Source organism: Cibotium barometz, chromosome 1 (assembly GCF_041138505.1).
Source record: "Cibotium barometz isolate CiBa-2024 chromosome 1, ASM4113850v1, whole genome shotgun sequence".
Lineage (NCBI taxonomy): Eukaryota > Viridiplantae > Streptophyta > Polypodiopsida > Cyatheales > Cibotiaceae > Cibotium > Cibotium barometz.
Genome location: NC_141046.1, coordinates 46,585,299 through 46,603,457, shown reverse-complemented (window position 1 = coordinate 46,603,457; position 18,159 = coordinate 46,585,299). Strand labels below are relative to the sequence as shown.

The 18,159-nt window shown below is 43.6% G+C and overlaps 1 protein-coding gene across 1 annotated transcript in view; it reads right to left on the bottom strand.

The window, feature by feature from the left end:
- Window positions 1-2,933: 2,933 nt before the first annotated feature.
- LOC147642075 (uncharacterized) overlaps window positions 2,934-18,159 on the bottom strand; it is a 50,009-nt gene continuing 34,783 nt past the window's right edge. Inside the window, exons 2-3 of the mRNA XM_086825378.1 lie at window positions 3,588-3,744; window positions 2,934-3,474 (exon numbers count right to left, since the gene is read on the bottom strand). Of these exons, the coding sequence (XP_086681504.1) occupies window positions 3,104-3,474; window positions 3,588-3,744 (528 nt within the window). The 3' untranslated portion in view covers window positions 2,934-3,103. The remainder of the gene's footprint in view (window positions 3,475-3,587; window positions 3,745-18,159) is intronic.

Here is an 18,159-nt window from a genome sequence, read left to right as displayed (position 1 = left end):
GTGCCCCTGCGCAGCTCTATCTTACTTGGAATTATAGTCTTGATTTTTAAACGGAGCCCCTAGCCTTCAAAATTGACACGTTTGCTAAAATATAGTAAGTGTCTTTGTATTTTAGTGTAATTTTTTACGGGCATTTTAAAATTTTGCAAGTATTTTACGGCCAAAATGCTTGAAAACGGGTGAGACACCCATCAAAAGGCAACTATGGTTGGAAGCTCTAATGCCTCAAGTCTTAGTTTGTTTACTCTACTCTACCTGGTTTTGCCACTGCCCAAAGCTAGCACCAGTAAGCATTGCCCACACCCTGACATGTGTACCTCCACCTTTCACCAAGCAGTATTCATCGTTCCTGGTTTCTCCCTCACCATTCTCCAAATATACCGATGGTTTTACTAAAATTTTCAAAATATTGGCCATAAATTCACCATTAATTCAAATCAAGTTTTCCAAACTTAAGCCGTGAAAAATACACTGCCATTCCCACCACATACACACGACTTTGCCAATCTGGTTTTTCTTGTTGGTGTTGCCAAGGTTTTCATAGTTTGTTCTTAAAAAATCCAAAAGTCTTCTAACTCTTAACCTTGCTTCTCTTTATCCTATTTTCCTTTCATATAGTCCTTGTTTATGCTTGAGTCAATTTGTCAAAATCTAACTAGCCAAAAATGCTTCAAGGAAGCAGCTCATGAATCTCCTTGATCATTTTGTGGAGACCATGAGGACAACCAAAGAACACAATTGCTTGTTGGACGTAGCAGTACGACAAAGCTTCCATGTGCCATAACCTCTCGTTATCGATAATCATCCAAGTACATCTCTAGATGAGGAGACCATAGTACACAAGCCTCGTCCATCATATGACCCATCACACTTGGATACCCTTAGCATGTGCAAACACAACTGGTTGTTCTCAATGTGCCAACAATCTAATTACAACCCAATCTCACCAGCAACCAGCCCCTTCAACAATAACATCTTCATGTGCAAAGACAACTAGTTGTTCTCGATGATGCCAACAATCTAGTTACAACCCAATCTCACTAGCAACTAGCCCCTTCAACTAACCTCTTCATGTATAAGCCTCTCAATCCTCTCTCAAGGATAGTGAACAAGAGTCAAAGCAGACGATGCAAACACTAAGAAAGTAACACAAAGAAGAAAGCAAGACATGAGTTAGAGGAATTATCAGAAAGAGAAGAAGCACACACACGGACACACCATCAACCCACAAAGTAGCCACATGCTGCCTTGACAAGCATCTTACTTGGAGGGCCATCCAAATCACCGACAAGCCTTAGATATGGTTCCTCGTTGACTACATCTAGGCTTCATCATAGACCATCCATGAATCTCCGCACTAATAGCATCTTCACCTCCCAGCACCCAAGTTTAGTGACATGAGGATACGGTCACTATTAGGAAGGGGAGTATATGAATCACTCCGGTTAATAAGGTTCTCACTTGCATGTACTAATGTGCTTCGCCTTCCTACTTTTCTATAGAAGAAGCTTTTTTTAAAAAAAGACCACTGTATTATATGAAGTGGCCTTACTCTCTGCTTAATACCAAATGGAGAAGTCTATGACTTTGTGTATATAGTTGCTTAAAACTAGACATAGTGACCACGGACTATTTTTAAGTGGTGCTTGACTAAGTGTGAACACTAGCCAATTGTATATAAGATAATAATGACATTAAGCAAGACATGGCCATTCCCCTTGGAAAAGAATACGTGTTTGCTGTGTTCCCTCTTCTCCTTACTCTCTTGCTCGTGTTCATTTGAATCCTTTCATAGCTAGATAAATGCAATCTTAGCTAGGCATGGTTGTAGGATCTCTCTCTCTCATGAGCTTCCCCCCTCTTTCCGCCACTTGTGAGACTAGAAATCTTCTTCTTGCAATTCAAGCTCTTCCTCCACTCTTCGAAGCCTCATGTGTGTGTCCACCTCGCATGTCAACCCATGTTTGTGTTCGTATCTGTGTGAACAGTTCCTAAAAGGTTGTTATTATTCTAGTAGCGTGTGAACACACTCTTATAAGTGGATAAGATGAGTGTGCCATGTGGCATCCACTTATTAGAGTGTAATATTTGTATGGGTCAAAAGAAGAGGCTGCAAAGCCTACAAAAGCATTGTACTTGGTATCAAACATGTCTATCAATCAAATCATCATTGTTGCAATCTCTCTCTCTCTCTCTCCAGACTATGGATATCTTCCATCCACCATAGCCTTGGTTGTGCAAACACGAAACCCTATAGGCTTATCATCAATAGCTTTTGTTTAATCGAGAACAAGTGTTTTGAGTTCACATGTGGTGGTGTTAATTGTCATCAACGATCTGAATTTGATTGAGGATAAACGTTCCAAGTTAAAGGGTATTAATTTTTGTCATGTACTATTTGTGAGGCTTTTGTTTGATTATAAGTGCACACCTTTGGTGGGTGGGTAGGGGTGTGTGTGTGTGCGCGCGCGAAGGGGGGGGGGGGTGCTAACTAGCTACTCCATTCTGAACTCATAGACGAGGGAAATCTTACCTAACAAATCAAGCCTCTTACAGTGAAGAGCTCTTGTTGCACATTGGCTTCTAAGTAGTTAGTGGTTTTTTGTTGAGGGACGAACTTTGAGGAGGAGGTACCAAAGCACATTGGCATGGCATTAAGCCTTCACTACTCTAAGGCAAAGGGGTGAGGCTTCAATCTCTCCAAGTCCAAATCCTTGAGAGTATATATATACAAACAGGACATTTTTTTTTCTCCAACCTACAAAAAGCATAAATCTGATAGGTATCTCTTTTAACTTTTCAAGTTCAGGATTCTCATTCTTCATCTTTCTACACTTCATACATGAGGACTTTGTTACTTCTTCTGTTCTCAACTCTTACTGCTCCTTGATATTACTTGCAATTGGCATGCCTGTGCCTCAAAACGCTATAACTTCATGGCATAAATATGTTGTTTCTCCAGGAAAATGCAGGTATGGAAAGGCTAACCTTGACTTCTCAATTCAATATAGGTTCCATTTCAACTGAGAGTATGGCTGTGCCTCCATTGATGTTCAATTTGGCTCTTAACAAGCATTTTCTTATCTGGCATATGGCAACTCATTCAGCAGTAGAACTCATAACCATTGAAAGAGGTCACACCATGCATTCCCCTTGCAGCATTGAGAAACCCTTTAAATGGGGCATATGCACTAAAAATGCAACTCAATGAGAACCAGTCTAGAACTGTAAGGTCTTCATGTATTGGTTGAAAATGCCAAGCAGCATCCACTTTAGGCAGCTCAAATACCTTTAGAAGTTCCATTTCAATGAAATGATCGAAACAAGACTTACATTGCTGAGACGGTTGTACACACACTAGCTTGTTATCAACAACACCAGCATCAATAAACTTGAGCATGCCTTTGACTCTCCAAGTCCCAATGTGCCCATAGGGGAGATGACCCCCAAGTACAATTGCATCCAGTGGATCCCCTGCATGACAATTGGTCCTGTCATACTACATAAACAAGCCCCCAACACCAATCCCTTTACAAAATAATATGTTCAAACTAAGGCACGAGTATCCACACTGGCTCGAGCATTACCATCTAGTGCACGGGTTGATTTTACCGATCCGTAGTTGAATGGGCATGGACAGGGCATGATAAAGTCTAGAGATCCATCAGGACGCCTCTTCACAATACTACCTTTGGGCACCTCAATCACCACCTCAACAGACTCGGCTATTTCCTTTTTATTTTTCTGCATCATGTAGCATACAATTGGCATTGTAAGATCATGAGAATTAGATTTTCTTTATGTGCCACTATGCGTACTAAATACATATCGATGAACTAACATTTCATAGCTTTTGTGGTCTTTTGTAAGATGTTAATATCAATTTCTTCTACCTCTCTCTCTCTCTCTCTCTCTCTCTCTCTCTCTCTCTCTCTCTCTATATATATATATATATATATATATGCCTCTATCTGATTATTATATTTTTATTGGTGAGGTGCAGAACGCTAAAATTAAAAAAATTAAAAAGCTACTTTAGTTTATTTTTCCAAATCATATCAAGCTATAACATGACTATAAAATTAGGGATATATGGTGCAAATGGAAAAATGGGATCTTGCCACCCCACCCCATTTTCACCTGCATTCACTTGTTTTGCCAAATGACCGCCCTTGATCTCTCCTTGCTTCTACTAACCCTCACTTCCCATCTCTCTACTATTTATGAATCCGCACAGGTCAGTTTCTCTACTGCAAATCCCTGCTTGGTTCACATCCTCAAAATAGATGGTATTTTATGATGAGTACAAAGCCACGACGGATCTCTATGTTGGAAAAGCATTTGCTCAGTGCTCCACCCACGTGTTGTTTTTGCGGATGACAGATGTGCTCTATTTTGTGAGGCCCCCTTTATGAGCACTATCGGTTGTGGTGAGCACAAGGACACCCTGTAGTTCACTAGCTCGTGGCCAAGTGTGACCAGATGGTTAGGAGATGGTTTATGTAGACTTCGCACTCTGCCAAGTAGGATGTTTGCTTGTGCGGGCTAAGTGACCGCATTAGTGAGTGCTGGACAGTGAACTGAGGTCACATTGTTCATGGGTTTGTGGGATTCGTTTGAGGGTCCAAATAGTCTCAAATGGCCATGGGAGTTGTGCTAACTTTTAAGGCCTTGTGGAATATATGTTGTAGTCTAATATGGTCCAAGTCGGATGATATGGTCAGTTGGTCATTTTGGACCAAGTTGTGGATTGGCTGACATGGCCGACCCACGTCCATGCCGACCCTAGGTACTATACATAGACTAGTTTGGCAATCTTAGTTCATCATCAAGCTCACTGTGTTCAAGCACTCTTGTAAGCAAGACACCACCGTCCAAAGTCTGTCTAGATCGCCATCAGAGCTCCTCAATAAAATATTGTCAAGGACAATGCACATATGCACAGAAATAAGTGCTAGACCTTAAGTACATAGCACCTTCATTAGTATAGGTACACATAAGTGCACCCCTAGATGCACACATGGCATGAGAGCATTTAGTTGCCGTATCTTTTGTATACTTGTGTCATAGTTGCTATATGGGCCTAAAGACAACTTGTAAAAAAGGAGGCATAAAATTTCCCAAATCTTTACGACTCCTATGTAATTTCGCTTAATTACCTCCCCTTCGATGACAGGTGAGGCTAATCCCTTCTATCATCAATAAGCAGGACCAACAGTGGTATCAGAGCAGCCCGCAGAGCCAAGCGCTGCCACTTCGCCATCTCATAGCCTTCCCTCACCGGTTCAGAGCCCGTCGCCATCCACCTGCCAGATTGGGTGGCACGAGTGTAGAGGGTCCACCAGCTTGGGCGGCCAGCACATTCGCCAGCCACCAACCTACCGCCGCTGCCTCGCTCGTCCGTTTAGAGTCACCCCTGCACCTACTAGTCCAGCATAGCCACCTGCACCTGCTCAGCTGCTCACCTCGCAGCCATCCAGTGGCTTGATTGTGTCCATATCGAGTGGCTCTTCAGGCCCTATTTAACAAGGCCTTGTGTCTCAATGCAACAACACACAGCTTTCTGCTCTAAGCATCTTACTTTCAGTGTTACGTCTGTATTCATGTCTTATAAATCACTAATAGCCTGAGAAGTCCTCAAGGCTCACACTAATATCAAAGCAAACAAACAAACAAACTCTAACCGGAACGATGTCCACAGCCAAACCTGAGAAGTCCTCAAGGCTCACACTAATATCAAAGCAAACAAACTCTAACCGGAACGATGTCCACAGCCAAACCTAACCCCAAAATCCAGAAAACCCTAACCCTACAAATCAGCCAGCCTTAACCCTAAAATTAGCCTTAACAGGGTTTGTATGGAAGAGCACGAGACAATGCCCCATTCCATTTTGGCCCCTTCGCCCTATTTTGCCTGATTTATGAAATTCCCCAATTTTCCACAACACAGGAAAAAAAAAAACGATGGCAAGCTGTAGCCTCACCAGGTGTCTCTAGCCTTGAACAATGCCCGTTTACGATCCTCTTCCACGCACATGATCGTGCCCCTTCAGGCTGAATCGGCTGTTCGCAAGCGTCACCACCTCTCTATGAAAAGCCACGATTCCTCACGTTTTTATTAATTTTTTCCAAAAACAAAAGGCATTAAGGTGTTACACCTTATACCCCTTACGTTGGCTTTAATAAAAGCCACGTGGCAAGCCCAACCTCTCCTACCTTCTACCGACCAGCGTGCAGCCCAACACCAATGCAAGAAGAAGCACCGTGACGATCCTAAAGCAGCACCGATCTGGTGATTACCAAATTGCAGCCTCGACAACTGTGCACACCCATGAAGATGCCCATGACAATACTGCCCACCAGCCGATGGCCTCTCTTCTGCAACATGCCAATCCCACGGGCTTGAACCTGTTCACTGCCTTGTTTCAACGTGGTCCCCGGGTGTGATCTTTTCAACACATCTTTTCTAAAGTTCAAACATTCATAAAGCAACATGTGGACTTTCTATGCAAGTGAAACCCATCACTTCATAGTCTTACAGGCACAGCACACCTCGGGCAGCAACATTACTTTTTATGGGCTGAAAACACCTATCTACATTCACTGGACACATCTCACCATCTGGTAATAAAATCTTCGTTCTCAGGTAGCTTATGGCCGAGGAGACTTACGACTTGAGCTAATCTTCAGGACACTCCTCCCCTACTCTTGTACCTGTTCCTATTTTCCCAACACCTTTCCGCATTTAGATAGCCACACCCACTTCCCATGACCGAGAATACAATGTGTAGATACTCGGGGCCTCGAAACAAGATTCACCCCATTATAACTTTCTCTTGAAACGTCATCCTTATCTTGGGCTTGCCATCCTAGAGGTATCTCTTATATTCCATGAGATCAGTATGTTGGGGTAAAGGCATTATGCCCACCCTTATAGTGTGTACAAGCCCATAAGTTTTATAGTACATAGTACACTTAGTACTTTTAATGTACTAAGTGCACTATGTGTACTAGAGCAAATATACATGTGTGATAGGGGAGTCACACACTCATACTGTGAGTTTACTTATCCCCACACATCTCTCTCTCTCTCTCTCTCTCTCCCTTCTTCTCTGTGTATGTCTCCCACATGAAACCCTAACTCTCTCCCTTCAACTGGTATCAGAGCCGCCAGGCAGGGAGGCCGAATCGGTCGGCGACAGAGCTCGCAACACTAGCACCGCGTGTCCGAGAGGTGAAATCGGGCGGCGGCAGATCTCTCAGCATTAGCGTCGCCCTGCCGGGAGGCAAACATGGGCGACAACGAGCGGCAGTTGTCAGCGTAGACTGTTTGCCGGACTGCGCGTAGACTGTGTCAATGTCTGCGCTGCCGCTGCTGCTAGAGAAGAGGAAGAACGCCGCCGCCCTGTCCCCTCCTGCGCCCAGCCTACCTTTCCGTTCGAGGTCCAACTGCAGTTTCATCACCATCTTGCTCGCGCCGTCACCAGCTGACCATCCTGCAACAAACAGACCCTCGTCATCTGTCCCCTGGTCATCTGCAGGGTAAAGTCGCGAGGTACCGCCCACCTGCACGTATATACCATCCGTACCTGCACAGCAACAGCAAATACGACGCCCCCCCCCACACTTTTTTGCAACAGAAATCCAAAATTTTCAGAGGTATTTGCTTCAATTTTGGGATTTGCATGTCCATTATCATCAATTGAGCAAGTACAGGTCCAAATGGCTCAGATTTTGAGCAAAATTGGCAACATTGGGTGACATTGGTCACATTCCGGGTCAATTTGCAAGAAATTGGGTGTCAACATTTGGGGCTTTTGATGTAATTGTGCCATTGGGCATTCATACATGCTGTATGATGTGAGCAATCTCACATTCGGGGCTAAATTGCAGGAAATTGGAGTACAAATCAAAGGGCTTTTGTGCCAATTGGGTTGTTTTGCATGCAGGCACTGGCATTTGATGATTTGGGCAATGTGTTGATGCCTGTCAAGCACTCAATGTGCCATTAAATCAAGGGGCTTTTATGTATTGGATGTATATGTGGCCAGGGGGAAGCATTGTGAAGACTCTGGATGCCTTCATGTGCATTAATGTACCATTCATGATCAGAAATTGATCTTGAATCAAGGGGCTTTTCAAGAATTTGTGCTTGTTGAGCTTGGCAAAGCAGCAGGGAAGACTTTTATGCCTTGGACCCTCAGTAATCCACTTGCTGTCAAGGGGCTTTTGCCCAATTTCTATCCGGGACTGTTGTAGGACTGTCAAGGTCTGATTTTCACTCATTTGGACAGCCAGGAGAGCATTTATTGCTACTGTACTTGCTGGTACAGATTTGGTACAACTTTGTACAAGTTTTGGCATGGCTGTACATTGATTTGAGTGAGGAAAAGGCTCATTTTCAGCTGCTGTACTTGCCGGTACAGATTTGGTACATCATTGGTGAGCACTTAGTACTGCTGTACAACATTTTGGAAGGGGAACAGAGCACATCTAAGGTGCTGTCATAAATCTGCAGCAACCAGATTTTGGTGATTTTATCACATTCAGTGGGAGGAGAGTTGCATTCGTGCTTCCGCAGTGGGAGATAAACTTTGGGAGAACAACTGTGAGCACTTTGTGTGCTTTGGTGCAGTGTTTGCACATCTTGCAGGGAGTCAGGCATTGACTGTGTCAAAGGTTGCATATTGCTATGGCAACCACAGGTGAGAGCTCTTCATTGCTTCACATCAAAAAGCTTGAAGGCTCACATAATTACGACATTTGGCAAACCCAGTGCTATAATGTGTTGCTCCAGAAGAAGCAGCACAAGCCCATCAAAGAAAGGGGTGTAATGCCCGCTTCTCTTACTGCTGAAGAATGGGAAGATATGGATGAGCTGGCAAGATCCACCATCATGTTGTCTGTGTCAGACACTTTACTTTTCAGCATACGTGAAGAGAAGACAGCTTGGGGAATGTGGCAAAGATTGCAGGACTTGTATGCCCAGCAAAGTGTATTGGTTGAAGAAACTCATAGGTCTTCAAATGAAGGAAGGGGCGTCTATGACAGCCCATCTAAATGAGTTTAATGGTGTTGTCAGCCAGGTCATCAATCAAAAGTTGGCAATGGACGATGAGTTCAAAGCCACCTTTCTCTTATGCACTTTGCCAAAGAGTTGGGACACATTCAGGACAGCCACTAGCAATTCAAATGCTATGCTGTCATATGCAGATGTGGAGGGTGCTCTCCTTCAAAAGGAGATGAACAGGAAAAACAACTCTGTTGGAAAGTCCAATGCAATGAATGCACGTGGGAGATCCAAGCAAAGGGGTGAAAGCCAAGAACGGGGAAGGAGCAAGTCCCGCTCCAAAAAGGACTTGGAATGCCATTATTGTGGCAAGAAGGGACATTTCAAAAAGCAATGCTACAAATGGAAGAATGATCAAAAGGAAAAGGGCAAAGGAAAAGACAAAGACAAAGATGAAGCCAAAGATGCAAAGCCAAAGGGCAAAAGTGGAGTCAAGATTGAAGAAGTCAATGTGTCACATGCAGGTGACAGTGAGGATGAAGTCCTATTCATGTCTTCACTTGATGCCCATTCACTCCTTGCAGGAGATGGTCATGGTATGCACTCATGGATCATTGATTCAGGTGCCTCCTTTCATGTCACAGGTTGCAGAGACTTGTTTGTCAGGTATACTGCTGGCAAGGAGTAGTTTATTTGGGTGACAACCATGCATGCCAGATTCTTGGCAGAGGTGATGTGAGGCTTGTGTTTTCAGATGGCTCACAGCTTATGCTCCATGATGTCAGGCATGTTCTTGAGATCAAGAAGAACCTGATTTCTACTGGACAGCTTGATGACGCTGGTTATGTTACTACATTTGGTCGTGGAAAGTGGAAGATTAGTAAGGGCTCACTGGTTGTTGCCAAAGGCTCTAAGGTGGACACTCTTTACTTCATGCATGCTAATGTTTGTCACCATGCTAATGTAAATGCAACCGAGCTGCCGGAAATCTCTCTGTGGCATAGCCGGTTGGGACACATGAGTGTCAAAGGAATGGTGCAATTGTCTCGTTTTGGTTACTTGCCTTCTCTAAAGTTCTCAAGTTTTCAGTTTTGTGAGCATTGTATATATGGCAGGCAACTCCAGTGCCCCCACAAGAAAGCTCTTGGACAGAAAGATGCTCAGTTAGAGCTTGTGCATATAGATGTATGTGAGATGCCTCAGCTTTCTTTGGGAGGGGCAAAATATTTTGTGTCTTTTATTGATGATGCCACACGCAAGGTGTGGGTTTATCCTCTTCGTTTGAAGAGTGATACATTCTCAGTGTTTGAGAAGTTTGTTGCTCATGTTGAGAATCAAACTGGCAAAACACTGAAGGCTTTGCGTTCCGACAATGGTGGAGAGTATATGTTCAAACAGTTTCAGGACTTTTGTGATGCTAAAGGCATCAAGAGGGAGCTCTCTACTCCTTATGATCCTCCACAAAACGGGACAGCAAAGAGGATGAATAGGACCATTCAGGAGAAGGTCCGTTCTATGTTGTCACATGCTGCATTACCTCATGGTTTTTGGGCTGAAGCTGTTATGACAGCCGTTCATCTTATAAACAGGTCACCTAACACGAGGCTTGGTGGGAAAGTGCCAGAGGAAGTATGGACAGGGAAGCCTCTACAAGCACTTGAGAGTGTTTGGTTGCGTTGCGTACGTGCACATACGCAGGGAAATACGCACCAAACTTGATCCTAAGTCTCACAAATGCATATTCCTAGGATATGGTGACAGAGGTGAAATGGGGTATAGACTTTGGGATCCCGTGAATAGAAAGATTATACGCAGCAATGATGTCATTTTTGATGAAACATGCATGTATAAGGAGCCTGCAAGGCAATAGGAGCCTGGCAGAGTCATCTTTGATGATGATGGACATCATGGACAACAACCAAGGGCTGTAAATCAGCCATTACAGCAACAAAACCAGCCCTTAAATGGTGCTGGAAATGGTCCAAATGGACAGCCAGAGATGGCAGAAGATATCCCTATGGATATCCCACAGTTAGAGGAGATACCGGGCACGATCTTTCAACCTTATGGCATGGAACAGGAGCCACCAATAGGTGATATGCAGGCTGGACAGCAACCTGCAAATGATGGTCATTGGGTACGGAGGTCCACAAGACCCTCCAGACCCCCTGACAGGTTTGTTCCAGGGGTTGACTACTTGATGCTCACTGACTGTGGAGAGCCCTCATGTTATAAGGAGGCTTTACAGAGGGCAGACAAGGCTCTTTGGGAGCGTGCTATGAAGTCAGAGATGGATTCTCTGCACAAAAATGGAACATGGAAGTTGGTGCATTTGCCTACAGGCAAGAAGATTTTGCCATGCAAGTGGGTTTACAGGCTCAAAGTTGCACCTGATGCAAAGCCAAGATACAAAGCCAGGTTAGTGGCTAAGGGCTTCAAGCAGGAATATGGTGTGGACTTTGATGAGATCTTCTATCCAGTGGTCAAAATGACCACACTTAGAGCTGTATTAGCTTTGGTTGCTCATGATGATCTGGATTTGATTCAGATGGATGTGAAGACTGCTTTTCTTCACGGTGATCTCCATGAGGAGATATATATGCAACAGCCAGAGGGTTATGCAGTGAATGGAAAGGAGAAGCTTGTATGCAAGCTGAAAAAGAGTCTTTATGGGCTCAAACAAGCACCAAGGGAATGGTATCATAAATTTGATACATTCATGAAATCCAAGATTTCAAGAGGAGTGACATAGATCACTGCTTATACACCAAGAAAGCTTTGGATGGCAGTCTATTGATCCTCATCTTGTATGTTGATGATATGTTGATTGCCGGGAAATCTCGTAAAGAGATGGATGCCTTGAAGAAGAGGCTGCATCAGACCTTTGATATGAAGGATTTGGGTGATGCAAATACTTCGGGACAGAAATTAGCATGTGTTGTATTTGTCTCAGAAGGAATACATTGGCAAAGTATTGCAGAGGTTCAATATGGAAGGGGGGAAGAAGACTAGTACTCCTTTGCCTCCATATGTGAAACTCAGTGCTATGGACAGCCCACAATCGGATACTAACAGGGCTGATATCACATTTTGGGTATGCAAATACTTCGGGACAGAAATCAGCATGTGTTGTATTTGTCTCAGAAGGAATACATTGGCAAAGTATTGCAGAGGTTCAATATGGAAGGGGGGAAGAAGACTAGTACTCCTTTGCCTCCATATGTGAAACTCAGTGCTATGGACAGCCCACAATCGGATACTAACAGGGCTGATATGGCCAAGATTCCGTATGCTTCAGCTTGTGGCAGTCTCATGTATGCCATGGTTGCTACCAGGCCAGACATTGCATTTGCAGTGGGAGTGGTTACTAGATACATGGCCAAACCTGGCAAGAAGCATTGGGAAGCAGTGAAAGGTGTCATGAGATACCTGGAGGGCACACAGGATATGTGCATCTACTTTGGCAAACAGGATGCATTAGTGCATGGTTACACGGATTCGGATTATGCCGGTCATCTAGATAACCGGAAGTCTACTACCGGTTATGTGTTTACATTCACAGGAGGTGCTATGTCATGGATATCCAGGATGCAGAAGTGCACTGCCTTATCTTGTCACGTGCACACCAGTCAGGTGTACAGTGACATGGCATCATTATGGCATCATTAGCATCACAGATTCATCAGGTATTTTTACCAGCATTTATCAGGCATTTTTATGCATTTTTGGGGCAGCCGACTACCATTTTATGGTATTATAGTATTTTATGGGAGTTATGCATCTGGCCGACCAGCATCCTTTCACCCATATAAATAGCAGAGCCTCTCCATTCAGCACATCATCCATTCAGTCATCAGGGGATCATCAGAGTGAAGCGCATCCTTCATCTGGATCAGCAGCATTTCAGCATATTCCCATCAGCAGATAAGTTAACGCATCATTCTCAGCAGCATCTTCAGTTAACGCATCATCTCAGCAGCATCATCAGTAAACGCATCTACATCAGCATTCGTCCTCAGCAAACGCATCATCATCAGCCCATCAGATCTGCGTTTCATCCTCAGGACAGCATTCAGCATCATAATCAGCAGTTCAGCCCGCATATTCAGCATATAGGCAGCATATTCAGTCTTACAGATCCATTTGGATCTTCATTGTAACATCATTCATTCATTTAATATAGCTGCATTGCATTGACACATACTTGTCTATCTCTTTGTATATTTGTCTATCTCTTAAACATCATTAAGTGCAGTTTAGTTAGACTAAGGTTGTGATTACTACGGTCTTCATCCCTCACATGTCACATTGGTATCAGAGCGTTACAGGGTAACCAGCCTTAGAGCATGTTCATTCCATCAGTCATTCAGTCAGTCATCATTTTTATCGCTTCCGCACAGTTAAACCCAGTTCTGAAAATTTTGCAAGCCACCCTTAGGGATTTTCCCTTAGGTCTGCATTAGTAACCCATCCATCTGCATTCTTGCACAGCATATAGGGTTGCACATGGTTTGCATAGCAGTCATCTTAGCAGTCATCTTAGCAGTCAGTCCTGCATACATGTTACCCATGAACTCTCAGGGAAGAATGACATCCATCATCAAAGGAGCACATAAGTTTTGGCTTCAACTGGCAGCAGGGGGTTTCTCTTCCACAGAAGACGGAAGTTTGCTCCAACATCGCCTCAGGAAGTTCAGAGCTTCAGGTACGACGGAGATGGTAGGTGAAAGGTTTCCAGGAACAGGTTACGGGTGACTCAGGTATTTGCCATTCAGATCCCGCAGTACATAGCATCTTGGCTCAAGGATTTCACTCCTGCAGACGGCCTCAGTCCCAGCAGAAGACAGAAGGGGGCAGTGGTTCGGAGGAGAAGGATCGCAGAAGAGTCGAAGGTTGCCAGGTATCCACCCAGCAACAGTTTAGCAGCGGGGAATGTCACGTGCACACCAATCAGGTGTACAGTGACATGGCATCATTATGGCATCATTAGCATCACAGATTCATCAGGTATTTTTACCAGCATTTATCAGGCATTTTTATGCATTTTTGGGGCAGCCGACTACCATTTTATGGTATTATAGTATTTTATGGGAGTTATGCATCTGGCCGACCAGCATCCTTTCACCCATATAAATAGCAGAGCCTCTCCATTCAGCACATCATCCATTCAGTCATCAGGGGATCATCAGAGTGAAGCGCATCCTTCATCTGGATCAGCAGCGTTTCAGCATATTCCCATCAGCAGATAAGTTAACGCATCATTCTCAGCAGCATCTTCAGTTAACGCATCATCTCAGCAGCATCATCAGTAAACGCATCTACATCAGCATTCGTCCTCAGCAAACGCATCATCATCAGCCCATCAGATCTGCGTTTCATCCTCAGGACAGCATTCAGCATCATAATCAGCAGTTCAGCCCGCATATTCAGCATATAGGCAGCATATTCAGTCTTACAGATCCATTTGGATCTTCATTGTAACATCATTCATTCATTTAATATAGCTGCATTGCATTGACACATACTTGTCTATCTCTTTGTATATTTGTCTATCTCTTAAACATCATTAAGTGCAGTTTAGTTAGACTAAGGTTGTGATTACTACGGTCTTCATCCCTCACATGTCACATATCTACTACAGAGGCCGAGTATATTGCAGCCACATAGGCTTGCAAGGAGGCATTATGGCTATCTCGGTTAGTGGTTGATTTGGGTTATACAAGGGATATTCCATTGTTGCATTGTGACAGTCAGAGTGCCATCCAGTTGGCAAAGAACCCTGTCTTTCATGCAAAGACGAAGCATGTGGATGTGAAGTATCACTTCATCAGAGAGGTGATAGAGAACAAGCTGATTCAGCTTGTCAAGATTCATACGGATGACAACCTGTTGACAAAGAGTTTGCCTCCAGAGCGGTTTGCTCATTGCAGACACTTGATGGGCATTGGATGAGGCCAGTTTCAGCCTTGATATGGCCTTGTATATTATCATGTACATGCTGATTTTTCTTTTCCTTCATTTAAGGGCACTTTGCCTTTAAGTGGGAGGTTGTTGGGGTAAAGGCATTATGCCCACCCTTATAGTGTGTACAAGCCCATAAGTTTTATAGTACATAGTACACTTAGTACTTTTAATGTACTAAGTGCACTATGTGTACTAGAGCAAATATACATGTGTGATAGGGGAGTCACACACTCATACTGTGAGTTGACTTATCCCCACACGTCTCTCTCTCTCTCTCTCCCTTCTTCTCTGTGTATGTCTCCCACATGAAACCCTAACTCTCTCCCTTCACAGTATAAACCCGGAGCACGCTCCCCTTGCATTCAGTGTCCAAACCTCGTCACCAACCTTTACTCCTCAAACTTGCCACTTGCTACCAGCCCCAGCCCCTTAACCACCCCTCATGATCGTCCTCGATACACTGGGTGGTCATTAGTGTTTACTTCAAGCAAATTATACAAAGAAGTTGGACATAAAACCCCCTAAAGCATTCAAAGGCCAACGCAGCAAACGCATTTTAGATCAGTAGCCATACCACCTTCATCTGTATTTTGAGAACTTCAACCTCTTCGACCAGAAGAAAGTGACTTTTGCAGCCTCCTTACTCAAAGATATTGCCTTTTTGTGGTGGCAATGACAGTTGACTGATGGCAAGTCCATCATGACTTGGGGGATAAGTTCGAGCATGCCACCCATAAGCAATTTATACCTACCAATGCGGATTTCCAAGCACGGTCTCGTTTACACCATTTGACCCAAACTGGACATTGGCCTCTTACATCTCACAATTCACTAGTTTGACATTGAAGATCTCTTCCATAACCCCTGAAGACAGGCTACATGCCTTTGTCGAGGGTCTATATCCCAATCTTCTTGTGGACGTGTAGAAGTACAACCCCGTTGACCTTACCTCAGCAATTGCATATGCGGAACGCATAGAAGACCTTACCACCTCCTCCTCACCTAGGACGTCCACCCTTTTCAACCCCAGGCAAAAGTCCTTATCCCTACAACAATGGTGGCAATACCCCTTTCTCTGTCGATGCTTCAAATCGATTCAATTCTCAAATAGTTTCCAAAAACCTCGCCATCAAGATGGTTCCTCCTCCAATCACTCATGGCAACCACAGTCCTCTCAACCACGAGGATCAGACCATGGACGTGATGTTGGACGTGACCAACCTCGCTATGTTAAGCCAAACTTCTCCCTAGGGTCAACAAAAATCGGGATTATGTACCATCTGTTCGGGAAACCATCCTTGGTTTAAGTACCCTAAACGCCCCAATAATCGACAAAACTCCAACATGGAACCTTCCACCTTGGCGGACAAGTACCAAGTTCAGTGCTTAGAAAATTCGAAAGGCAAGCATGCTATGGTCCTCTCTTAGCATGCACAAGCATGTGTGATTACCTCAGTGACACAAGCATAGTCTACCCTACAATTCCGGCCTCGGTGTCTACACATGTGTTGACACTTATAGACTCAATTTTTGGCTACCCAATCAGTGTTCTGATCGACAGCGTATGTTCTCACAATTTTGTGGCCACGGTGATGGTTCAACGTTTGAAAATACGCACCACTCGCAACTCCCACACTTATGAGATAGAGTTGGTAGACGGGTCTAGATTCAAGTGCAACACCATGGCTCCTCAACTTTCCTTTCGCATTCACCAATATCGTGATAAGATGGACTTTGAAGTTTTGCCCCTATCCAAATATAACATGATCATGGCTCAACAATGGTTATATCAAATATGACCCTCTCATCAATTTTCGCAGTCACACCTTACAGTTTGTCAAAAATGGCATACATTGATCTCCAAGGCGTTCACGATCAACCCTCCATACCAACCTTGTCCACACTTCAAGCAAAGCAGTGGGTTCGAAAGGTCGGTTGTTCTTCGACACTTTTAATGGTTTATTCAACAAAGGAGATGACGCCTAACCATAATTCCAAGGTGGCATATTTAGCTCAACCCTTCTTTGCCCCACATTTGGATCTACCCCCAGTTTTGCCTCTTCGACGACCAAAGGATCATCCAATTGATCTTCTTCTTGGAAATTCACCACTGACTCGTGCTCCATATCAAGCCTCTTTCATTGAATCCCAAGAAATTCAATGCCAGTTAACGGAGCTTTTAGACAATGGTCATATTCGTCCCAGTAAGAGTCCTTTTGGCGCACCTATTCTGCTTGTGAAAAAGAAAGATAAGCCAATGCAACTTTGCATTGATTATCGTGCCCTCAACAAACTCACTATCAAGAATAAATACCCTCTTTCTCGGATTGATGAATTATTTGATCAATTGCTTCATGCCAAAGTATTTTTGAAGATTGATTTAAAGTCCGGATATCATTAGATTTATATTCGTGAAGGCGATAAGCACAAGATTGCGTTCCGCACGAAGTATGACATTATGAGTATTTGGTCATGCCTTTCGCATTAACCAATGCCCTGGCAACTTTTATGAGTCTCATGAATGATCTTTTTCGACCATTTTTGAACAAGTTCGTGATAATTTATCTTGACAATATCTTAGCTTGATTTTTACTGCTTCAATCAATAAGCAAAAAGACATCTATATCAAGTTTTTCAAATATTGCATGCAATACACTTTTTATCAATCCACAGAAAAGTGATTTTTTCAAGACATCGCTAGAGTACCTTGGGCATAGTTGATGGTGTTTCCGTTAATCCTAAGAAGATACAAGTTATTAAGGATTGGCCGATCCCGCAGAATGTTCATGATGTTAGATCGTTATTGGATCTTGCCAATTTTTATCATACAAAGATTTATAAGTTTTCAAAGATTGCAGCACTATTGATAGAGCTTTTAAAGTCAACACTCGCTTTTCAATGGACAGATGATGCTTCTCACGTCTTTGATAAGCTAAAGGTTGCTTTGACAACCCCCCCAATAATGGCAATTGTAGATCCCAATCTTCCTTTTGAAGTCATGACAGATGCTTCTAACATTGCAAGTGATGCAATTCTTATGCAACAAGGCCAAGCCATCACTTTTGACAGTCATAAGCATTCAGCAATTCAAACACGTTATCCAGTATATGATAAGGAGTTCTTGGCAATTGTTCATGCTTATCGAGCCTGAAAACATTATCTATTGGGAGCAGATTCTGTTGTGA